A 21,638-nucleotide genomic window follows, 5' to 3' on the forward strand; every position below is an offset into this window, starting at 1 on the left:
ATTCAACCCTCATGAAAGGCAAAGAAGATGGTCCAGAGCTGTTCTTCTCCCTTCTTCATCATGCTCACACACAGAATCTCACAAAATTAAATAATTGGACAAAATGCAAAGGACATACTTATAATTTTCCATACACATACAGCAGGCTACATAATTATATCAAAGGAAAAAAAATAGTATTCTTAGAAATGTGAACTAAAATGGATGTTTATTTGAATATTGAACTGCAGAGCTTTATTTTATCAGAGGTTCAAGCTTACAACGCTTTTACAGATGGAGGAAATGCAGGAAGCCATGCAAACTGTGAAAGCAAACTTCCTGTTCCTTTCTGTTGGTAAGTCATATTTTGAGCCCCAATATATATGTAAACAGCACATTTAGACACAGACTATCACAGGAGTCAATGTCTGTATAGAGTCTTCCCGGAAAATCTGTATCCTGAAAAAAACTTGGAAGTCAGTCCCTCTTTGAGTAGGATTTTGACTACATGACCTTCAGAAATACCTTCCATCTTAAATGAATTTATGAGTCATATAATCTCACTGAGTTCAGCAGACACTAGAATGGACTGGGGATTCTTACCAGAAAGATGATATTTATTCAAAATTTTGAGTATTAGGTCTCTTAAAAAATATGATTCTGGGAAAAGTAATTTCAGAAAAATCTCATTATGAGTTGGTTCTCAAAAGGAGGAAACAAACTTAGGAGAATAATTCCTTGTGGAAAAAACATATTTGTTAAAAACATTTTTTTCCAAAAATTGCTTTGATAGATACCATTCACCAAAATATTTTTAAAAAATCTTTGGTTTTCCATTTTCATAAAAAAATCAGACAAAAGCATTGATAATTTTTTCTTAAAAATAAATTTTATATTAAAAGTCAGTTTTCCTTAAAAATATATTTCAATTATATAATTAATCTTCAATATATATCACTGCCTTTTTTAGTATGGCTAAAATAGCTTTTTTGGTATGGCTAAAAAAGGTAACTAAATAGCATACCTGTTTTCAGAAGCTACAATATTGAATTTTAATCAGTTTTGTCATTTCACAGGAAAGCAATTTTCCTCCAGATACAACATTCTAAACCAGCATAACTTGGTTAACTTCTGAAGCTGATTAAACAACAAAGAATACCTGTGATCCAGATCTAAATCAGCTAATATGATTACATGCCATCAGGGCTATACAACACACTGTTCTCATGTGCCCTGGTGTCAAAACAAGTTAGCTTTCCTCATGGATTTTAATATATTCAGTCAGAGGAAATAGCTTTGTACAATAAATATCACCATTTCTTGTCTTAGTTTTATATTATGGTATATGCTATTAGACTAATTAAGAAAATATATGACAAGCTTTCTTAGGGGACAGATTTTCATTATGGAGTTAAGGAAACCAATTCAAGAACAAGTGACAGCAGCAAGCTGCTGACTGACTAAGAAACAACTAATTTGACTAAGAAACAAACTGATGTCAAACTATTCTTAAGGTGCAACTGAACTGGTTCCTTCCAGCTATTTTCTCTAAGTTTACACTGACAGGAAAGCGTGCCTCAGAAGCTGGAGTAGTCTATTATTCTTTGTGACTTCCTCCGAGCAAGACTATCAGGATCACTTGCTACAATAAAATGCTAGGAGTAAAAAGCGAATAATGAAGATTTCATGACAGCACTTGATAGGTTTGCTGAATGCTGCAGATATGTAGACTTCAAAAGAGAACTAATAAGAGAAAAAATAGTCACATATATAAAAGGGCCACATATAAAAGGAGCCCACTTCTGAGAGGAGACACTGTCACTCAGATTCAAGAGCAGGCAATGTTACTTACCATTCCCAAAGCACAAGTCCTGTATCAGGTGGCCTTAATACATGGAAGATGAGCGAAACAGACCTGAAATAGCAACATGAGCATTCTCATAATACAAAAATAGTGCTCAGGTAGGGACAGGAAGAACAATATCTCTTCACAAGAGAGAACAGTGGAGATGTAAAGCAAAGAGCACAATAACAAGCAACAGCTGGAAACTATGAATGGCATAGAGTAAGACTAATGGAACTATCATGTAATAGGTACTTTCCTAACAACACAGAGGCTGCCCAGGGAATCTGGAGATAGCACTGCTGTCGTCAGTGTCCATTGCATGAAGAGTTCACAGACCAAGGACAAAATATGCTGGAAAAAACATACAGTGGTATTCAGTGTTGAACTGAACAGATAATGTCTTGGATTTAAAACTAACTAACACATGGAAACCACTGAAGTATTACCAGGAAAAAAAAAAAAAGAAAAAAACCCTGAAATCAATTCAAGACAATACTTATGCAAAGTAAGACAGCTGTGAAGGTCAAGTAAATACTATATGGGCTCAGTGAAACAATACTGGACATTTGTATTTAATTCCAAATATAAGTAGATATTTTTTCAGATAATTTCATTAAGAAATAAGGATTGATGGTATATCATTAAGTTCTAGACATAATGAAGAAGCCTGATTCACCTTCATGGTAAAATATGACTTGGCAGAGGCTGTTTAAACAATTCACCTGAGGATGAGCCCTACTTAGGCTAACTAGGAAAAAGACTTAATCAGCAACTCAAGGTGCACTCTGTTATCTGCATCCGGGAAATTAAAAAAATCAAAGTGGTTGATAATATGAAATTAGATATCACTTAGTGGAGTGGAAGTAGATCTAATAAGCGCTGTGAAAGCAACAGCTTTCACCCTCTCTTGTCCAAGTCCTGTCTCCTGGGACCAGGGCTGACGTGGTAGCACAGCTCCTGAATCCATGTGCAGGATGCACTGTGCCATCAAAACACAATGTTTATGGCAACAAAAAAAAAAAAGTTTCCTACTTTATATGTACAGAAAGATACTTGTGCTCAGGCAAAAATATATGCTTTCTACAGCTAATTAAACAGTAATTCTGGCATTTAATATCAAAGTATTCTCAAGACAAAAACTGACAGCAGGCTGGCATAATCCCTCTTGTAACAGCCCTAACCAAGTTTGGAAGATGCTGCTCCAATGACAAAATATTTTTAAAAGTTAAATAGGAAAATGCACCATTGCATTACTGACTTTTTTCCTAATGAAGTCTAATGTATGGAGACTGTAATGGATTATTGAGTGTTGCTATTTAATTTTTGCAAAGACTATACTTACCATATGAGTAGTCAAGGAGTAGGTAACTTAGGAAGTATGTATGTAATCAAAAATATAGGAAGAGACAACAGAAGTATAATAATATCTGTATTATTTTATGTTAATGAGTTTGTGATATTCAAACATCCATTAAAATAGCCACTTATTTGGGCAAATGTTACCTATATAATGCTCACAAAATAAAACAATGAAGTAGTTTTCCCATGGTTGTAACATAGGGGTGCTGAGAAATTTACAAGAAAATAAACTGAAAAGGTGCTATCCCTGCCTGTATTGTCAGTGCCAAATGGACCCTTCAACCACATTACCAACAGATACACCTCTTCATGCTTTCAGAGTGATACTCACACACTGAAGCTATCAAGAAGCTAGGAACCTCTTTCTCTTTCATTCATGGTTTTTCATAGGTTATCACTCTACTCTTACTGTATTAATAAGGACTGAAGAGAGCTGCCTTGCAATATTCACATTCTAGCATGACATTATGCTAAAACTACATCTAAGCCAGTCATTCCTCAGAGGTCCTCTGCAGCATTGCATTCTCCACTGTCTATCCAATAGCAGAGTAATCCAATAAATAGCTCCTTTTCTTCTGAGATGCATTCAAATCCCTCATTGGGAAGATGAATCTGAGCTGTGATTTTTACCCACCCAAAAGAAAGTAGTATAGAGATATATGCATCCTGGCCACGTGGAAAATGATTCTTCTTGAATGAATTCCTAAAATATAGCCAGACAGCAAATTGACTCTAGGTTTTAAAGCTTAGACAGGTGAAGAAAATATTCCTGTCTCAGATAAAAGGTTTGTTAAGAAATGTGGGAGTCAGACCCAAAGAGACTCATAGTTAAATCACTCATGGAAAAGATGCATTCAAATGCTCTTAAGGTGAGGGGAAGGGTGAAAAAGAGCTGGACTTATATTATCTGCATCCATAGTAAGTGCTCTAACCAGCCCTTTTTGGCTATGCTCTATGCAGAACATACTCTGCTCAGCATGCCGTAAATAATTGTTGGCTCAGACTGTGCAGAAAAACTAAAAGAGGTCCCTAGGTTATGGTTCCTGGTGGTTACCAGTGTAAGAGAAACATCGATCTACTCCCCACTATCAAAAATTGATTGCTTTTGGAACTTTTACTGCAGAAATAGAACAGTTTAAGTGCCTCAGGAACATTATGGCAACATTAACTTATAGGGTGGTTATGTGCTCAGGATCCAAATTTGAGACTAGTCTGGCAGAGAACTTAGAAGAGTCCTGACTGGCATACTGACTGGATTTTTCAACATTAATAAGTAGAAAAAAAATTTCTACATTAATAAGTAAGAAAGTAAATAAGTAAGTAAATAAATAAATAAAATACCACAAGCCCTAAGGTGCCACAATTTCATTCATAACTAGTAGGTCACCTTCTGCTACAGATGTAAGTGGCCCAAATGGAACAGCTGCAATTTTCTTTAAAAAACTGAGCACATCTCAGTCAGGGTTAACAGACATTGTATGGAGAGCTTCAATTAAATAGTTTCTAATAGAAGTTGAAAGAACAGTGGGAATCAAGCTTCATACTGACTTAATGAAATCTAACAATCTCAGTATTAGCCAGCTAATAGTGAAACTGCCAGCAACTTAGATGTATTCAGCTAAAGAAAAACAACAACATAAAGCAAAAAGAAAGAAGCACTCCTTTTTTCATAAATGTTTGCATCAAAGGAAGTAAATTTCTGACAGACCTGCTGTTGCATGGTTTGGATTGCATTTGCCTATATGCAGTTGATTACATGACTGTGGAAGGACAGCACATTTTATTCCAGCATCATGTCCTAAAAGCAATTGTTTCAGAAAAATAGAATTGAGTAACTTGTTTAGTAGTCTGCCCTGAGCAGGTAAATTCAGGCTCTTCTACAGAATGTGAAATATCTGAAATGAAGAACAACTACCATACAGCATAACCTGACAATGTTCTTTCATTTGTTCACTTTCTGGATTGAAATACACACATTTGTTGGGGCTGATTGTTTCCACAGATACATATTCTGTAGTGCTTATAGTAACTTCAGATATTCAGGCCATATAGAAAGGGAAACTGATATTTGCAAAACATACTAATTTTTCTTGATTTTATTTCACACACTGGTTTTCAATGTACTGCTCAAGGCTCAGCACTTTTGCACAGAACTTTGACTATAATTATTGCATAACTGAAGAACTGCACTTTTACCATAACTGTGGAGATACATAGTGAGCAACAAAGACTTTAAGAAGATTTCTAAACTCAGCTTGTGCAGTGCATGTAGGATCATCTTGATTTTCCAGGGGAAAAAATGCATCAGAAGATGATATAGAACTTATTTTCAGAGTCAGTAATTTAATAAAACTAACTCAACATTCAAAGCAGTTCAGTCCAAGAGACACCAAATGTATAACAATTCTGAAATCAACAAGACACACCTTACTCAAGCATCAATTTTAAAGGGAAAAAATCACTTTCCCAATTTAACTGAATTCCTACACAATGATGAAAGGCACCAGATCTAAAAGCAACGTCTAAACAAGTCACAGGCAAAAAAAAGTTCTTGTATACAGTCAATCATACTCTTGAATTCTTAGCATAGTCCCTAAAAGAGCTTTGACCTGGGCAAATCAGGACTGTCCTACACAGTGCCCAAGCAGCATTCTTGGAAAAGTCTAGGCAAGGAACTATTCCCAACAGTTTGGATGCATGAAGACTCTGAGAGCAAGGAGAAAACTATGTGCAACTTGCCACCACCAACCAAGATTGGTTCTTGGATAAATTTACTTACTAACACAGCTGCTGCTAGAAAATGTGTTGGGAAAATCACTAGGTTTATCAGAAAACACTCCAAAGAAACTCTTTCAAAACTGAAATATGCACAGGAAGGCCACCAGTTCTCTATGGAAAGCCTTGGGTCGGGCACTCATTTAACAGAAATGAGCAAAGTTATGCTGATTTTGAATGAAGTCAGGAGTGCTATGATTTCCATGTGAAAGGGATATGGTCCTCTGCTTCACAGTACAAAACCATCTTCATATAAGCTCTCACGCTTAAACGGTTATGAGAGATTTCATGTTTCTGGAAAAAATATCTCCTGAGCTATGGTTGGTTTTTTGGTCTGTGCCCCTAAATAAAGGAGGGATAAGAGTTTTAAAGGCAGAGAAAAGTGGGGATATGCTAAAACTATAAAGCACTTTATCCATTTTTTCCTATAGAGGATCACTAAATACAATAAATCAAATCTATTAAATCATGGGGGAACTGGTTCAGAATTTTACTGACAGAATCATGATGTCTGCTTCTTCCACAGAATAATATAGTAAGATAAAATGAAAGTCCTTTCATGGGGTGTTAGATCCAGTGTCCAGTCATTAGCTTCCAGGAAATACATGACTTCAAAATTACTTTATTGCATAACTAATATCATAAAACTGTCTGACATTATAAACATTTTAGAAAACTGGTGTATTCTGAGCTTTGTATGCATTGACTATTGCTGCTCTACAACTATTACATAGCCTATAGCTGCTCCTTTCCTGTTTCTTATTTTTCCTTTTCCTAAAGGAGAATTTGCCTTATCTGTAAATTTTCAATTACAGTCTTTTGTTTTTTTATGCAAACCTGCATCATTCCAAGTGCAGATTGACACCTATGTCAAAGATGACTTTGAAAAGAGAAATAACTTCCAAACTGACCCTCAGGACAAGGGAACCTAGGCTAAGAAGAGGGAGTGTTTTCTCATGAGTAGGTAATTATCAAATTCTCTTTGGTGGTCTGTATAATAAAGTGTAATAGAAGAATGCATGGATGTTGAAAACAAAATAAGTGAAGCTCAGTAGTTTTTCACTTTAAAGTAGCTCATTTCACTTGGGCTCTTTAAGAGAAGGTGGGACTCCAACAGCTTAGCTATCATGACTTGGCAAGTCTTTCTGTTTGAGCATCATATTTTGGGTAACTCATTTGGCCAGGATGACTGGAGACTGACTTCAGACATTTCTGGTAATGGTGCTCAGGGAAAAGGAAGTTTTGAAAGATCATCTAATTGAAGAGCTGATTTTGCAATTAACAAATGCCTCAGCCTCCTGTTGTCAGAGCATTTAGATTCAAATTTCTAACTTGAGTCGGAACTGAGGGCCAGGTTCTTCCTCACACAAATGGGTATATAACAGGGGTGGAACAAAGAAGGAGGATGAAGCTTGCAAGTATCTAAAAATTTCCTTTACAAGTTGATGCAAGATCATATTTTTATTTTATGGCTTCATTTCCCAATAAATTTCAACTACATTTTGTGGGTAGAAAAACTGATTTTTCACTCAGACCTATTTGGGGGAGAGAATTCTGAGATTTGCACACATTCTCTAGGCACAAATAACAGAGCTGCATCTCCAAGAAACTGCTCCATTTGCAGTATCTTCTACAGATCTGTTTGCTTCACAACATGCTGTGGTGGTGTTTATTCTGTTTCATCAAACATTCATTCATACATTTTCTTCAATAGTTAGTCAGATCATAGTTGAACTTGTGTTTGCTGACTATCCATAACCCCCTCCAGTGTTAGTCAAAGGACTTAGCTCAACTATACTAAACCACTACCAAAAAAAAAAAAAAAAATCCAGCAGGTGAGTATATATATTCACATATTCAAACTGATACAAAAGCCAATTCTAGTCTCAGTGTTTGATCTCAGTTTGAATCCTGTACAGTCAGTTTAGCCTGGACTATCCAGGAATAGACTTGGTCCACAGATAATTTCTTTTTTACAAATAAGGAAACTGGCATAGTCTCTTCCAGATTATGCAAATGTAATCTTATTTCAGAACCTTTATCTAAACCTTCAGGTAGTATTTAATCCACAACTAGTGAAGAGGTATTTTGTAACCTTCAGATCATATTTCTAGTGAGCCTTTTTGGGAATTTATTTTGCAGAAAGGATACAGAAACATCACAGGAAAGCATTGACTAACTGGGAACCAACTGAGGAAACCAGGCCTGTTTAGGCTCTTCACTTATAAAGAATATTAAACTGACAAAGAACAGAAACAAAGAGGATTTTACTGGCCAAAACCAGCAGCAACTTCAAATACCTCAGTTTTTTATTTTGGGGGAGGACTTCTGTTTGTCACGCTAAAAAGAAGAAATAGAGCTAAAGACATTTACATGTGTCAAGCTGGATAAATTCAAAACACTTGCTATAAATCTCTAACAGAAAAATGAATTCAAGCCTGAGTCTTGAGTGAATTTTCTTCCTATTCTGCCCCTGGTTTGCTTAAATTGACATTAAAAAAATCAGCAAAATCCAGATACAGAGAAATAGGATAATAGCAGAAGAATGAATACACAAAAAGCTTTAAAAAGGATCTTAAAAAAACTATAGTGAGGCTTGGCTATGCAGAGGTGTTTTTTCCCTATGAAATGAATAATGTATTTGCTATGGCCCAAGTTTAAACCTGCTTTGCAGCTTGTGTAATGAAGGGCACTTGCGTCAAATGACTTTCCAAGTTGGCTGTGGGATGACCATATGAGCCAGTAGGAAGGACTTGAGGGGCTCAGTATGAAGGCTACATTTGAGTATGTACTAACTCTTAGTAGCTTAGATATCTACAGCAACTTATTTGAATTGGTTGTTTTCCATATTGATTCACTGAAAAAATTTTAGTCAAGGAGAAATTTCTGCTTCTCTACAGTCTTCTGTCTCCTGGCCTCCAGAAGAAAGGCATCTGATCCGACTTGCACAGGCTGCACAGAGGGAACAGCATCACTCAGCACGTGATGTAACTTGTACCTCCATCTGCTTTGCTAAGGAAGTGGAAGGCGCCAGTTTGTGGAAGGAAGACTTGGAACCGTTTCCCTCGCCTTCTGAATTCCTCAGGAAGCATTTGGAGCCAAGACCCTCAGACAGATGACTGCTTCTCTCAGGACTAATATCAGTGGTATAACATGTACCACTGCAAATAACAACCACTGACCAGCTGAATTAAGATGATCTTTCAGGTAGATCGTCCCATTTTTACTTCCCTAGACAAACAGAACCAAAATTATATTTAATCATAAGCATCTTGCAGACTTTCAAAACCTATCTTTAAAATGTAAATTGCAAGTTTATATTTACATTAAACTGATTTATAAATTTACATTAAATATTTATGTACTATTTAAATTTATAGAAAAGAAAAATAATCATTGGAAGCTAATTGCAATTATTGCAATTCTGTACTAAGATTTTATGTTCATGGAAACTTGAAAAAAATTCCCAAAATAAAATGTCCTTTTTCTTTAGGAATTACTAAAAAAAAGGTCTCACACACAAAAACATCCAGTCAAAATATCTTACATAACTGCATAAATTCATATAGTGGATGGATTTCTAACTACACTAAGAGACTGACATTTTCACTACATTTTCAGCCAACAGTTTTTGTTAATAAAGTGAGGTTTTCCTATGTTACACTGAAAAACTTCAGTATGAAATTAATTTATCCAGATACATGTATTTAGGTGTCTGCATAATCAAACAGCTTTTCCTCCAAAATATTTCATTAATCTACTTTATTCTCTGGTCTCTGTCCTAATCACTAACAAGCAGAGTAAATGGCATTCTCAATACTAGAATATTACTGCATCTACAAAGCTCCCCAGATATCATGACGATAATTTAGAAAAAATACCTGGTTTACTTATAAAAAGACTTATATATAAATGTAGCTATTCAGGGGTATATCTGTACAAATACAGATACACAAACAGTCTGCAAACTGATTTGGGACTCAGAAGATACTGACTCAAATCTAACTCCTGATCCTGCTTTACTGTCATATTTTCAGATCATTTTCCTTTTTTGTTTCATTTCCCACTCATTTCCCAGTATTTGGAAGACAGAGATAATGATCTCTATTGTTGAATGGATATATAATAAAAAAGTAAGTACTTTTTGCCCAGACAATTTTCTTCAATTTTCTAGTGTGAATGATCCGAAAAAAATCATTTGTTGATACACTAAGAAGTTCAATTTATCCTGAAAACATCTGGGCTACTTTGCATACCTCCTCTTAGTTCAGTAAAAGTACTCACTTATGTATGTCAGGCTCAGCATTAACATCCAGTAAAATCTTTGCATTGGCTGATGTAGATGACTTACAGATTTCTGTTCAGCCCTTTGACATCTGCGAAAAGTCACACCGCTGAGTTGTATCAAACTCCTATAAGGAAGGAGTTAGAAGGGCTAAAAATGTATCTTGAGACCATGGTACCAAGTATATTCCAAATGTAAAGATTTTGCTGCTGATGGATGCATCTAAGTACACCTTGTCATGTCAGAGAAATTTCAGGGCCATTCTTCCCTGCATTTATCTCATTGGCAACCCTCTTTTTCAATTCAAGAACAGAACAAGATCTTGAAAACATTGAATTGTGAAATAATATATTCTTTGCCAAAAGATGTTACCTCATCTTGCTTAATTCTGACCTGCAACAATCTCACCAATTTCTATAAGAAAAGGCTTTGGAGGACAGGAATGATATTTTATGCTTCATATGCGAGACAGAAAACTGGGGCAGCAATGACTGTGCCATAGAGATGAGGGAATCATTCAGAGTTAATAATTTATTTGCTGAATATAGCTTCCTTTCTTCCTTTTTGAACAGTTGTGAAAAAGCATCTTCCTTTCAGCTGCAAGACAGACAACGGCGCACTCGAGCGGGTCACCCAGGGTGAGCAGGAGGCCATAATACACCTTGCTCTGATGTAGCCTGCCTCCCTGCTGAAGCCTTTGAGCACAAGTCTTCACACAATGACCGACCCTTTGGTGTATGGCCGCTTGTATTTGCTGATTTGTGACCCCTCCAGGCTGACATGCAGGGTAAGAGAGCACAGGAGGAACCTGAGGTTCTCTGCTGCACACACCTGAGACCCACAGGCCTGGGTCAGGCATCCACAGGGCAAGAATCAAGTATGAGACTCATAAATACTAAAAGGCACAGCTCTGAACAGAAATCTGGGATTAGTTTAAAGATCCACAATATAATAACAGTATTAATTAATTAATTAATTTGTTAACATTAGCCAAATTCTCTCTGCAAATATACTTGGGAATACTGTAGTAAGAAACTTATTAAAGGAATGGAATAAAACTAAAGACAAATTCAATTTTGACCTCTTATTACTTATATGTAGCAACAAACAGAAATAGGGCATTTGCTGTCTGCACTATATCATCCATGTGAATACAGGTCTTCTCACAAAACATCTGGCTTCATAAACTTCCTGTTCTGCAAATATTTCTGCCCATGTTTGGTCATATTATAAGACAAGTTTGACTATGCATTAAGTCACAAATATACAGCATATTTGTAGAAAGATGATGTAGTTGATGCTAATAATGATGATGATGATGTGTGACTATAGTTGCAAAGCACAGCAGGAAATTTTTGGGAATCATTGTAGTTAGCATATAAGCAGCAGTCACGTTTTCTTCTTCATTCTCTGAAGCAGACCAGAACTTAGAACTAATAGCTTATTGTCCATTTTCAATAACTGCATATTAGAACTCCAAGCATGAATTTCTTTGGTGCATCCACTATTCAGTAACAATACATATTTTAAGCAGCCACTCAGTAAATTAGTTTCCTAGAATATTCTTGGAAAATGAGCACAAAATGAGTTAGACTATTTCCACAGAAAATTCACTGTTTCATTTAAATAAATATTTGCAGATTTCACCCCTCATTATCTGCTTTGCTATAATCATCTATAAAAAGAAAACTTATATGTATTCCTTTCTTGTGCATCAAAACTGAAAATTCATTTAATATTTTTTAAGGGCTGAAAGTCTTCCTGGAAAAAAAAGAGAAAGAAGAGAAACACAAAACCCTGACTTTTCTGAAAGCATCTTCCATGTATTCAAACATAAAGATGAATTCAAACTATAGATATACATAAAGAATACATATAAAAGTACAGTTTGTACAAAAATGTACACCAAGTGAAGCAATAATAGAATTTCCTTAAAGGACCTATATAACTTCTCTAAACTATAAGTTTGGAAATTCTTTTAGAGACATAATTATAGAATGGCTGCAGTGAAGACAAAACTATTGTTCAAGTATTACTCTTGAAAACCAGAGTGGCTTCTTCCCTTTCTTCCTTTTCAGCTCACAAGCTTCCCTTCAGCCTGTGAAGGTCTCTTGACACCAGCAGCAGCCTTCACCAGAAAAATGAACTAATCTCTGTGGGCAGCCTGCCTGAAATCACAGAAAAGTGTGTCTGTTGCCCAAAAAACAATCTTTCCAGGATCTACTGGATTCATCTGCAGATGCACACATGTGGGACCTCCAGAAAACCCCTTGGCTGCTCTGCTGTTGTTATTCTGCTCTGAATGCTGCAAATCCCTAGATAGTCATAGGATCTGAAATCTGAATATAAAATAAATTATGTCCACATCGTACCAATTTTGGCCAAAAGTCTGGAGGCAACTGCACTATATAATCATTAGGATGTTTTTATTTCTTGCTGTAATAAATTAAAATATTTTTCTATTTCCCATTACAATAAATTTAGCTTACCTTTAGTCCATAAACACTTAAGTATCCTTATTTTAGATTTTCATGACATTTTAAATTCTACTAATCACCAACTATTCCTATTTGACAAATGTTCTGTCTTTTATTTTCAATGAAGCTTAAAATAAAAAAAAATTCTTTCTGTCATTGTTTTTGTACCATTGATGGTTTCAATCATGTCAGCACAACTCATAAATGAGTTTTAGATGAGTTGAGCTGCTTTTGCTGACTAAATTTGCAGCAGCAAAGCATAAAGCATTTTAGGCTCCACAAAAGCAGACTTTTTATTATTTCTTATTGAGAGACTGGTGGTTTAAAGAGAAAATAGATACATACATTTCAATAAATTCCTTTTCTTGGCAATCTTCACACAATGACGAACTTTTCTGCACTAGAAAATTATCAGACTCTGCATAGATTTTATAGAATGCATATATATTTTTGCCATTTGGCACCTGCAAAAAGTACAGGTAGCGTACACCTAACATGTAAGCTGTTACAGTCACACAAGACTGTCTCTACAATAAAGAAATACAACGCCCAAGCAAGCAATACATATGCACATAGAATTCATACATATGTATGTGTGTATACACATAGGTATACCTATATTCATTCACGTAAAATAGTGATTTTGCAATAATTGTTGATGCAGTCTGTGGCATGTGCCAGTTCTCTTGGTGAAATTAAATGCACATCACACTTTGCCTTCTGAGCTGTTGCATGCTGCCTAGTTTTCAGTTTGGCACTGTCTAGGTATGCTGCCACAGATGGAAAGCTAGTATGTGTGACATGCTTTTCACCTGCCATAAAACGCTGAACTCCCTCCATCATTTTGTGTAACCAATTTGCAATTCATTTACTAATCACACATGGAATTCCAAAATAACTCAGAAAAATGTTTACTATTATCAGTACTGGATCTTAAAGCAATGAGAAAGAAGTCCAGTTTTAGAAGTTTTACATGCTGTAATTTCCACATCTGTAACCTGCAACACTGGAAGAGGGATTAAATTTATGTATGAGGTTCTGCATTTGACTCTCTGATATTACTTTTATGTATTGACATCTGGAACAAAAAGGATTAGTTGTATAATTTAATCCTGTCAAAATCAGTTGTAGTTTCCCTTTTCTACACTGTGTTAAATGCTTGGAAGCTTCATGCAATAGCACAGGACTGTCTAACAGTGCTTACATGACACAGAAGGGATAGTGACTTAGGACATATGATATAAACAGCTTTGCAGCACATCAGTTGATTTTTCTGTTTGAAGCCATGATTCACTTTTTAGTACATAACCTTTTGTATGCTTTAATGAGTAATAAGTATTTCAAGGCTGTCATCTTGCTCTCACAAAATAACATTTTATGCAAAAGGGCTTTACAGATATCTCATTAAAACCTCCTGGAATCCATTTTACTATTTTTCTTTTATGCAGAAGTATAACAAATAATAAGAGTAAAAAAAGGATCTATTGAATGATACTACAAGTAAAGGTGAAATGCAATTACTTGTCTTTTTCAAGAATACAAGCTCAGAATACTGTATTGAATTCAATTCTTAATTTTAAGGTGATAAAACTTAGATGAGATCCATCCCACCTTGTAATGCACCCTTAGAGAGCCTCTGCATCTTCAGCTTTGTCCCTGGAGCTGATTCTTTATTAACACTGAGTAACAATTCATGTTGCTAACAATCTTCATTACAACCTTGCAATGCTATCAAATACTCATATGTCATCCCAAAATTACCTTTTGTACCCTTACCTCAGGAAATTGTTAGTATCTGCACCTATCAAATATCCAGATTCACTGGACAATAAATCAGTAGTTCATGCACAACACACAGTACTAAATATTAGGCTTTCCCATTGTCACTAAAAAAAAATAGCTGTTCTTTTCAGCTGACATTTGTAAACACACCAAATTATGAGTTTGCGATTTTTTGTTTATTTGTATTTTCCTGAACAATAAATAAAGTGATATTTCAATTTTTTCTCTTAGATACAGTCATAGCAAACAGTGCAGACAAAACTGTTTAATTTTTATAATTTAGGCCTAAGTTGTACTCAAGAATTTACATATTTAACCTACTTTGAACACTGTGGGAGATGTCAGTAAGCATATAAGATTACAAATTAATCTTACACAGTAGGAGAAAAATTTTATGTCATGGAGTAAGAGTTACAGAAGTATAATCAGAACCCTTATTGGTTTATTACATATATTAGTTGCACTGTAAAACATGAAACTCTCAACCAGCATAAAAATAGAGGTAAAGAGTGTCCAAGACACAAGTAAGTTTTCATACAACCATTCTGAAACTGATGCAGATATTCTGGATAGCTCTTCAGGGTAAAGATATCTATTAATGAGTGTAGCATTAATCATGTTTGCAATTACTGGGAGGATCAAAGCCTAAAAAATGTTTGCTATCACAATTATAGTCTTAACTGAACAGCATAGCACAAAGCTGTAAGGGAAGCATGCACATTTTTCTTCAAATAATAAAGGATTTTCCAAGTGGCTACCACAACCTGCAGGTTTCTTTCCTAAGACAACATTCACTGTGGATAAGTTCTTGCATACAGATGGGTCCTTGCACAAGGAACCTCATATTTTACAATTGGGCCTTGGTCCTCCAGTAAGATATCTGCACTGAATCTGCCTGTGTTCCCACCAAGCCCTGCTAAAGCTTGAGGTACTTACAAGGGCAGCAAACTTTGTATTAGCTGTTATGACAGACCAGAACCAAATGTGAAACCTCTATCAAAGATTAAATTATTCAATAAGTTTAGCAAAGTCTACAGCAAATAGGAAATCTCTGGTTTATGATTTTTCTTTTTCTCTGAAAAAAGCCTTTAGGTAGAAATAACTTCTAACAGATTTGTATAAAAGGGGAAATCTGAAAATCTGTTTTTTCGACATTTCTTTTTCATTGTTTTGAAATGACTTTCTGCTTTATTAAATGTCAAAATTGGGGTAGAAATAGAAATAAACTAAAAAATCCAAATTAAATATTTCTAAAAAGATTTTATGAACATGTTAATTTGTTTTCATTCTTTTCTTTCAGTGGTGTGATCAATGAACTTTAGCTCTGGGTCAATATACAATAATGTTTTGGGGGTTTATAAATATTTTGTTCAGGCAATGAACTGGGGGAAAAATGAAATAAAAGCAGTTATTTGCAATTCTACTACTCTACTGCCAACCATCAAATCTTTTCTTTGAAAAGCTACCATCTTGGTAACTACATGTCCAATACAAAACAAAGAAAACCAGAAAGCAATAACAGTAGTCTATCTGCCTTTCCAGTTTTACCATGAAAAATGTATTTCTGTATGCAAAACTTCTCTACATCAAGCTTGAAATGACACAAATGCACATTTCTTAGTTTTCTATGAGAGTGTATGCATGTACAGCTTTCTCCATCTGTCATTTCTGTTTTACATAGAGTCATGATATTTACATTTCAACAAACCAAATGGCAAAATATCTATTATTCAAACATAATATTGGATTCTGTAATTTCCTAAAAGGTTGAGTAAATTTAACCAGATATGTATTTGAGCTTTCCATATGTCATGAAACACAAAAGGAGATCATGAATTCAGAAGAAAGGCAGGCACACTCATGATGACAATAAAACAGAAAAAAAGAAACATGAATTCTTTATTGCATTTTGTTTCTGTTAGTCAAAGAAAAGAGATTGGGAGAATATTTATGATAGAAAAAGTGTTTCTTTCATAACATAAATATTTCTTCAGTAATATGAATTATATTAACCACAAATTCTACCTTTGAAATAACCATTTCTCATAATCAACAAATCAATGAACAACCTATACTGTGCTTGGTTTTTGTAATGTTGTCTCAAACATGTGCACACATGCATACAAGTCTGTTACAGAATGCTTTCCTGAGATCCCCAAAAGCTACAAAGTGCTTGATCTGTCTGGACTAGAGTGTCAGAAGGAGATAGGCCACTAAAGAGCTGGTGTTCAAGAACAGCTGATCTACACACACCTCTGGCTAGCAGTTGCAATTATTTACACTAGCAGCTGTGGAAAAGCTGCAGAGGGATTCACACTTCTCTGCTATAATCCTTTGATGTAGCTCAGAGTCATGGCTACCAGACAAGGGCAACCTTTGTGCTTTTAATTGTAACTACCTGAGGTAACCAGAGTTTCACCTAAAGGGGGTGAAATGTGAAAGTCCTCTATAAAGACAATGGAAAAGAATGTGTTCAGATCTCTCTTTTCTTGAGTAAGCTGACCAGAAATTCTCAGGATGAACCACCAAAATAAAGAAAAATGGGGATTTGTAGAATGGTTTTCTAGCTAATTGAGTAAATTTCAAAATAGAAGGAATACAGTAATTTCCAATGTCACTCTGTCTGTCAAACTCACACGAATTCTTGAATGTCATTCTAGAGGGGTAAAAAGACTAAAAAGAAGCAGTTTTATAATTTCATGAAAACTAGCAAGTGGCTGGAGATGAAACACCCTATTATTATTCACTGTAAAGGAAGCTAATGAGATCACTCTTCCTTAGATGTCAGACAGGTGGGGAATCAGACATCAATAGCTATGCTGCACGGTGCTACTCTTTCTTTTAAAGCTTTCCATGTTACATTATCTTCTGCCCTAATTGCTATAACTGGAGGATGAAATAGAAGAGTACAGTAAGAGGTTTGGAAGGACTGTTGTCCCATCTAAACAACATTTCCATTCAATAAAACAGATAAAATTAAATGACCAAACTCATTGTGAATTATATGACCGGTTTGCAGAGGATAATGAGAGCAGAGCAGAAACTGCAAATGGACTTCAACCATTTTCAAACTCTCACTGACTTTGGGATCTTTACTAAACAAGAGGTCTTGTTTCTTCTTACAGAGCTGTATTTATAGAAATGTGCCTACTGTCTAGTGTTTCACTTCTGCTTTCTATGGCTTTAACTTTAATTCTATTGAACAGGCTTTTGTTTTGATTTCTTTTATTCACACATTGTATATAAAATATCTACACTCTAACTGCTGTATTCTTGAGGCTGTTTTATGTTATATAGCAATCCTTTTTAAATGACTGGGCAATGCTACATACAAAGCTGGAAGGAAACTGAAGATCTGACATTGTGATGATTTGGTTTCTTATGATCATGCTTTATAAATGTTATAACTCAAATTAGATAGTTACTTGCTATTTGATTTATGAGTGATGAAACTACAGCAAGATAATGTCTTTAACTGCTAAACAAAGCTATGGCCTCCTATGAAGCAAGTATGATTTCATTGAAACATCTTTTATCTTGGACAGCAAGAATACTGTGCAAGCTGTCAGACTGTCTTAGCAGAATAACTTATAACTGAATGGCCTGTGCTGAAAACTGCCTTTGAGGTGAAGTATTGCTAATCATACAATAAAATCTTTGTTTAATTTTGTGATGAAGCTGAAGAATTAATAAATCTAACATCTCTCTGTGACATGTATCTTTTGGGACCATGTAGAGCATAATGACACTAAGTTTAGGACAGTTTTCGATTATAATATCTTGATTTTACCACTTCTAGGATCAGATGACATCAAGTAACACCATGATATCAAGTCTAACTAAATATTTCTCAGGATTTGTAAACTGTTCACTCTACTCCAGGCTAATAAAACTGATGTGAAAAAAATGCTAGCCTTTTTTTTTTTTATTTGTATTTTTTTTCCAATTAAAAAAAAAATCATGCAAAAAGTCCCATAAGTAATGCTTCATTTTTGTTGAAAAGATATTTTATTTCATCCTTTCTCCCTTTTGGAAGCTTGGACTCAACATTCACCACAGCAATGCCACCAGAAACACCACAAAAAAAATTATTTCCTCCCCGAGCTGGAGGAGCAGCTTGCTATAAATGACTGCTATCTCATTGCTGTTTATGCAATTAGAAAGCAATCATTAACATGAAAGAAGGTTTCTATTTCCTGTTCTGAACTGTGGTACAGGGGCTATTAGCAATTACTGGCATAAAAGGTGCCCCTACAGGCAGCTCTCCAGATGTTCTCAGTTTTGAAGAGTTACCAGCCTCATGCCAGCCTGCCTGACCTCAGGCTTCTTTCTTTGCTGAGAGTTGGATGGACCAAGGAAGTGATTTGCAATGCAAGATAATAACTTTATTCAATCTACTAACTTCTGAAAAATGTTCTATATTCATCTGTGCCAGTAAATGACACATTGTTTCTATTAACTATATTTTTGCACATATTCATCTCTTTCATATAGGATTCCTATAAAGCTGCTGAAACTTGAAATGATGGAAGTTTTGCTGGAACAGAAACCAGTTATTAAAAATGGGAAGGATACAATTGCAGTCACTCTCAGTCAGAGCTGCAATACCCTCTCTGGGTACCCTCCACGTCAGGTATTGAAGAGCAGAGCCAATCTAGTAACAAAACAGTTTAGAAAGGATTCACAGTATAAGAGAGATGGGACTAATTAGGCAAGGAGCCATTGATCGTTGTGAGGTTTTTGCAGGAGCAGAGGAAGGTGGCCAGCATCCAAACCCTACATTTCCTGAAATACAAAGAAAAAAGCAGTGTCTAAAATGGTAATGTTTGGATGCAGATTGAAAGATTGCCATGCTGTATGTTATAGAGCACAAAAATAAAAATGACAGTTAAGTCAAAAACTGTGAAGTAAAAAAAAAAGAAAAAAAAATTAAAAATTTTGTTTGTGGAGTGAAACAGGAGCACTTGATGACATTTAAGATTCTGCATGTGCTTAGGAATGTGGCTGTGGCGACACAGAGTAAGTCTGGCAAGAGGCATCTTTGTTAAAGGCTTCCCAAAGTGCTTCAGTGAAACCAGGAATATGAACTGTAGTCATTAATTAGTTTTCTGCATGAATTCACTCTGAGTTTCTCTTTCTAAGGATGTGACCTTAAAGACACTTGAAGTCCAGGGTAGCTTCCCTTTGATGTAGCAGACTGGCTCAGGCTCTAAGTCTCAGGACCATTTTGCTTAAATGCAAAGACACATAACTTAAGGACCACAGCCACCCCAGACTGCCTTTTATAGTCAATGGACACCTGCCTACATACACTGAGATTGTAGGTAGGATAGATTGCTTTCTAGAGCTGTTTCTCCCTCTGTTGACTCCAAGAACTCAGGGAGAGTAGGCTCCTAATTAGGTACCACTGGTGTTTAAAGCTAAATTGGTTGAAATTTGGTCTAATTACACAGACAAAACAGTTACTTCTTTGAAGATACTATATGAAACAAAACATGAATTCAAAATGAGAAATATGTATTTATCTAAAGTAAAATTTAAAAGTTACTTACTATTTCATTGATGGGTACAATAGCACTAATCTGAAGAGGAATTCCTAGAGCTTAATAAGACTAATAAATACATAGTTTAACAGAACTAATGTTTCATACAATATCCTATAGATCAAGAAAAACATATATAATGACTAAATTAGTATTTATTGGTTTAGAGAAGGTAAAGCACATGTTTGAGATTAAATCTTCTTTGGAAGAGTATAAGGTTTTCTTGAGATGATTCCAAGTATTGACTTAGCCTCACATTAAGAAAAAAAGAAACAACTATGCTGACAGCTCTGCCTTCATGTTCCAGCCCCTAAACCTGTAATAAATACATAAAAAATCTTTTAGAGAAGTAAGGGTCTTTTTTTAGGTTAATGGTGGCTATACTACCTCTCAGGTTGACTTCAGAATCTAAAAGAAATGGTGCTTATGGTGCACTTTCCCCCACAGTATGTCTTAATCATCAACCAGTGAGAGGTCATTTTTTAATGTCCAGAGCAATTCATTTCTCCACATAGAGAGGGACACTAAGCACTTGCACTGCAGGATGACCTGAGCCTATTTTAGCAAACTCCCAGAAAGATGGCATTTTGTCTTGGAAAACTTATCAAAAGCCTTCCACTTATTCTGTCTGGGCCAAAGCACAAAAAGCAGCTAGATTTAGATTTAAAAAAAGCCAAAAACACGAAGGCAAGGAAACTGCAGGCTATGACTATAGGTATTTGGGCTGATTGCATGTTTGACCAAAGCACTATTTTTTTTTAATATTTGCAAGGTAGAATCAAACATTTTCCTTTATAAAACACATTCTTAATCTCGCAACTTAGTTCTTCAATGGGGCTGCATTCTAGAAATTCTTATATTGGACTTTTGCTACTTAGATGGTTTCAGGAATGTTCCCTTCATTAAAAAAAAAAAAAAAAAAGAAGTCCAAAATAACAAACCCAAGTTTAAACAAACCTCAAAAGAAAACACCATCTGCAGTGTTCTGTTCTCAAAAGGAAAGAAAACTGTCTTAATACTAGAGGAATTAAAAAGAGGGGATACACTTGTGCTCTCAGTCTGTAAAGAAAACTTGCAGTTTCAAACACTTTAAATATTAAAAAAAAAGTTTATATTAATGAACTTCTGGATCATAGCTGGTAGCTTATTTAATCCTCAGAGAGCTCTTTGTGTCTCATGACTTCAGAATGAATTAAGAAACAGCTCATCTTAGAGCCCATTGTGCATTCCCCTTAGTATCATTTTCTTCTTTTCCTACAATTACTAGGATTTATTTTCTTCCCTTGAAAATAGGATTTTTGTCTCATTTGAGTTCCTGCCATTTAATTCCTACTTGAAGTCATAATCCTCTCTGTCACATCACACCAATCTCTTTGTAGCCAATTCTGATTTCACAGGCAGGATTTTGACTTAGGAAGACCTGATTACTTAGGTACACCTTATGTAGCAGGATTTAGTCCTTCTGAAACATACAAAGTAAGGAATACTTCAGCCAGGCAATTTTAATGAACTAAACATAAGGTACCAGCTGTGAAAGTTTGAGTTCCTGGCTATTGCTTCTCAGTAACATGTTAATTAAGGAGACAATAGAG

The 21,638-nt window shown here is 35.3% G+C and overlaps 1 protein-coding gene across 1 annotated transcript in view; it reads left to right on the plus strand.

Moving 5' to 3' along the window:
- The first annotated feature begins 200 nt into the window (after positions 1–200).
- KCND2 (potassium voltage-gated channel subfamily D member 2) overlaps positions 201–21,638 on the plus strand; it is a 285,172-nt gene continuing 263,734 nt past the window's right edge. Inside the window, 2 exon segments of the mRNA XM_014306970.2 lie at positions 201–334; positions 18,998–19,136. Of these exon segments, the coding sequence (XP_014162445.2) occupies positions 201–334; positions 18,998–19,136 (273 nt within the window).

The sequence above is a fragment of the Geospiza fortis genome, unplaced genomic scaffold (assembly GCF_000277835.1).
Source record: "Geospiza fortis unplaced genomic scaffold, GeoFor_1.0 scaffold195, whole genome shotgun sequence".
NCBI classification, from domain to species: Eukaryota; Metazoa; Chordata; class Aves; order Passeriformes; family Thraupidae; genus Geospiza; species Geospiza fortis.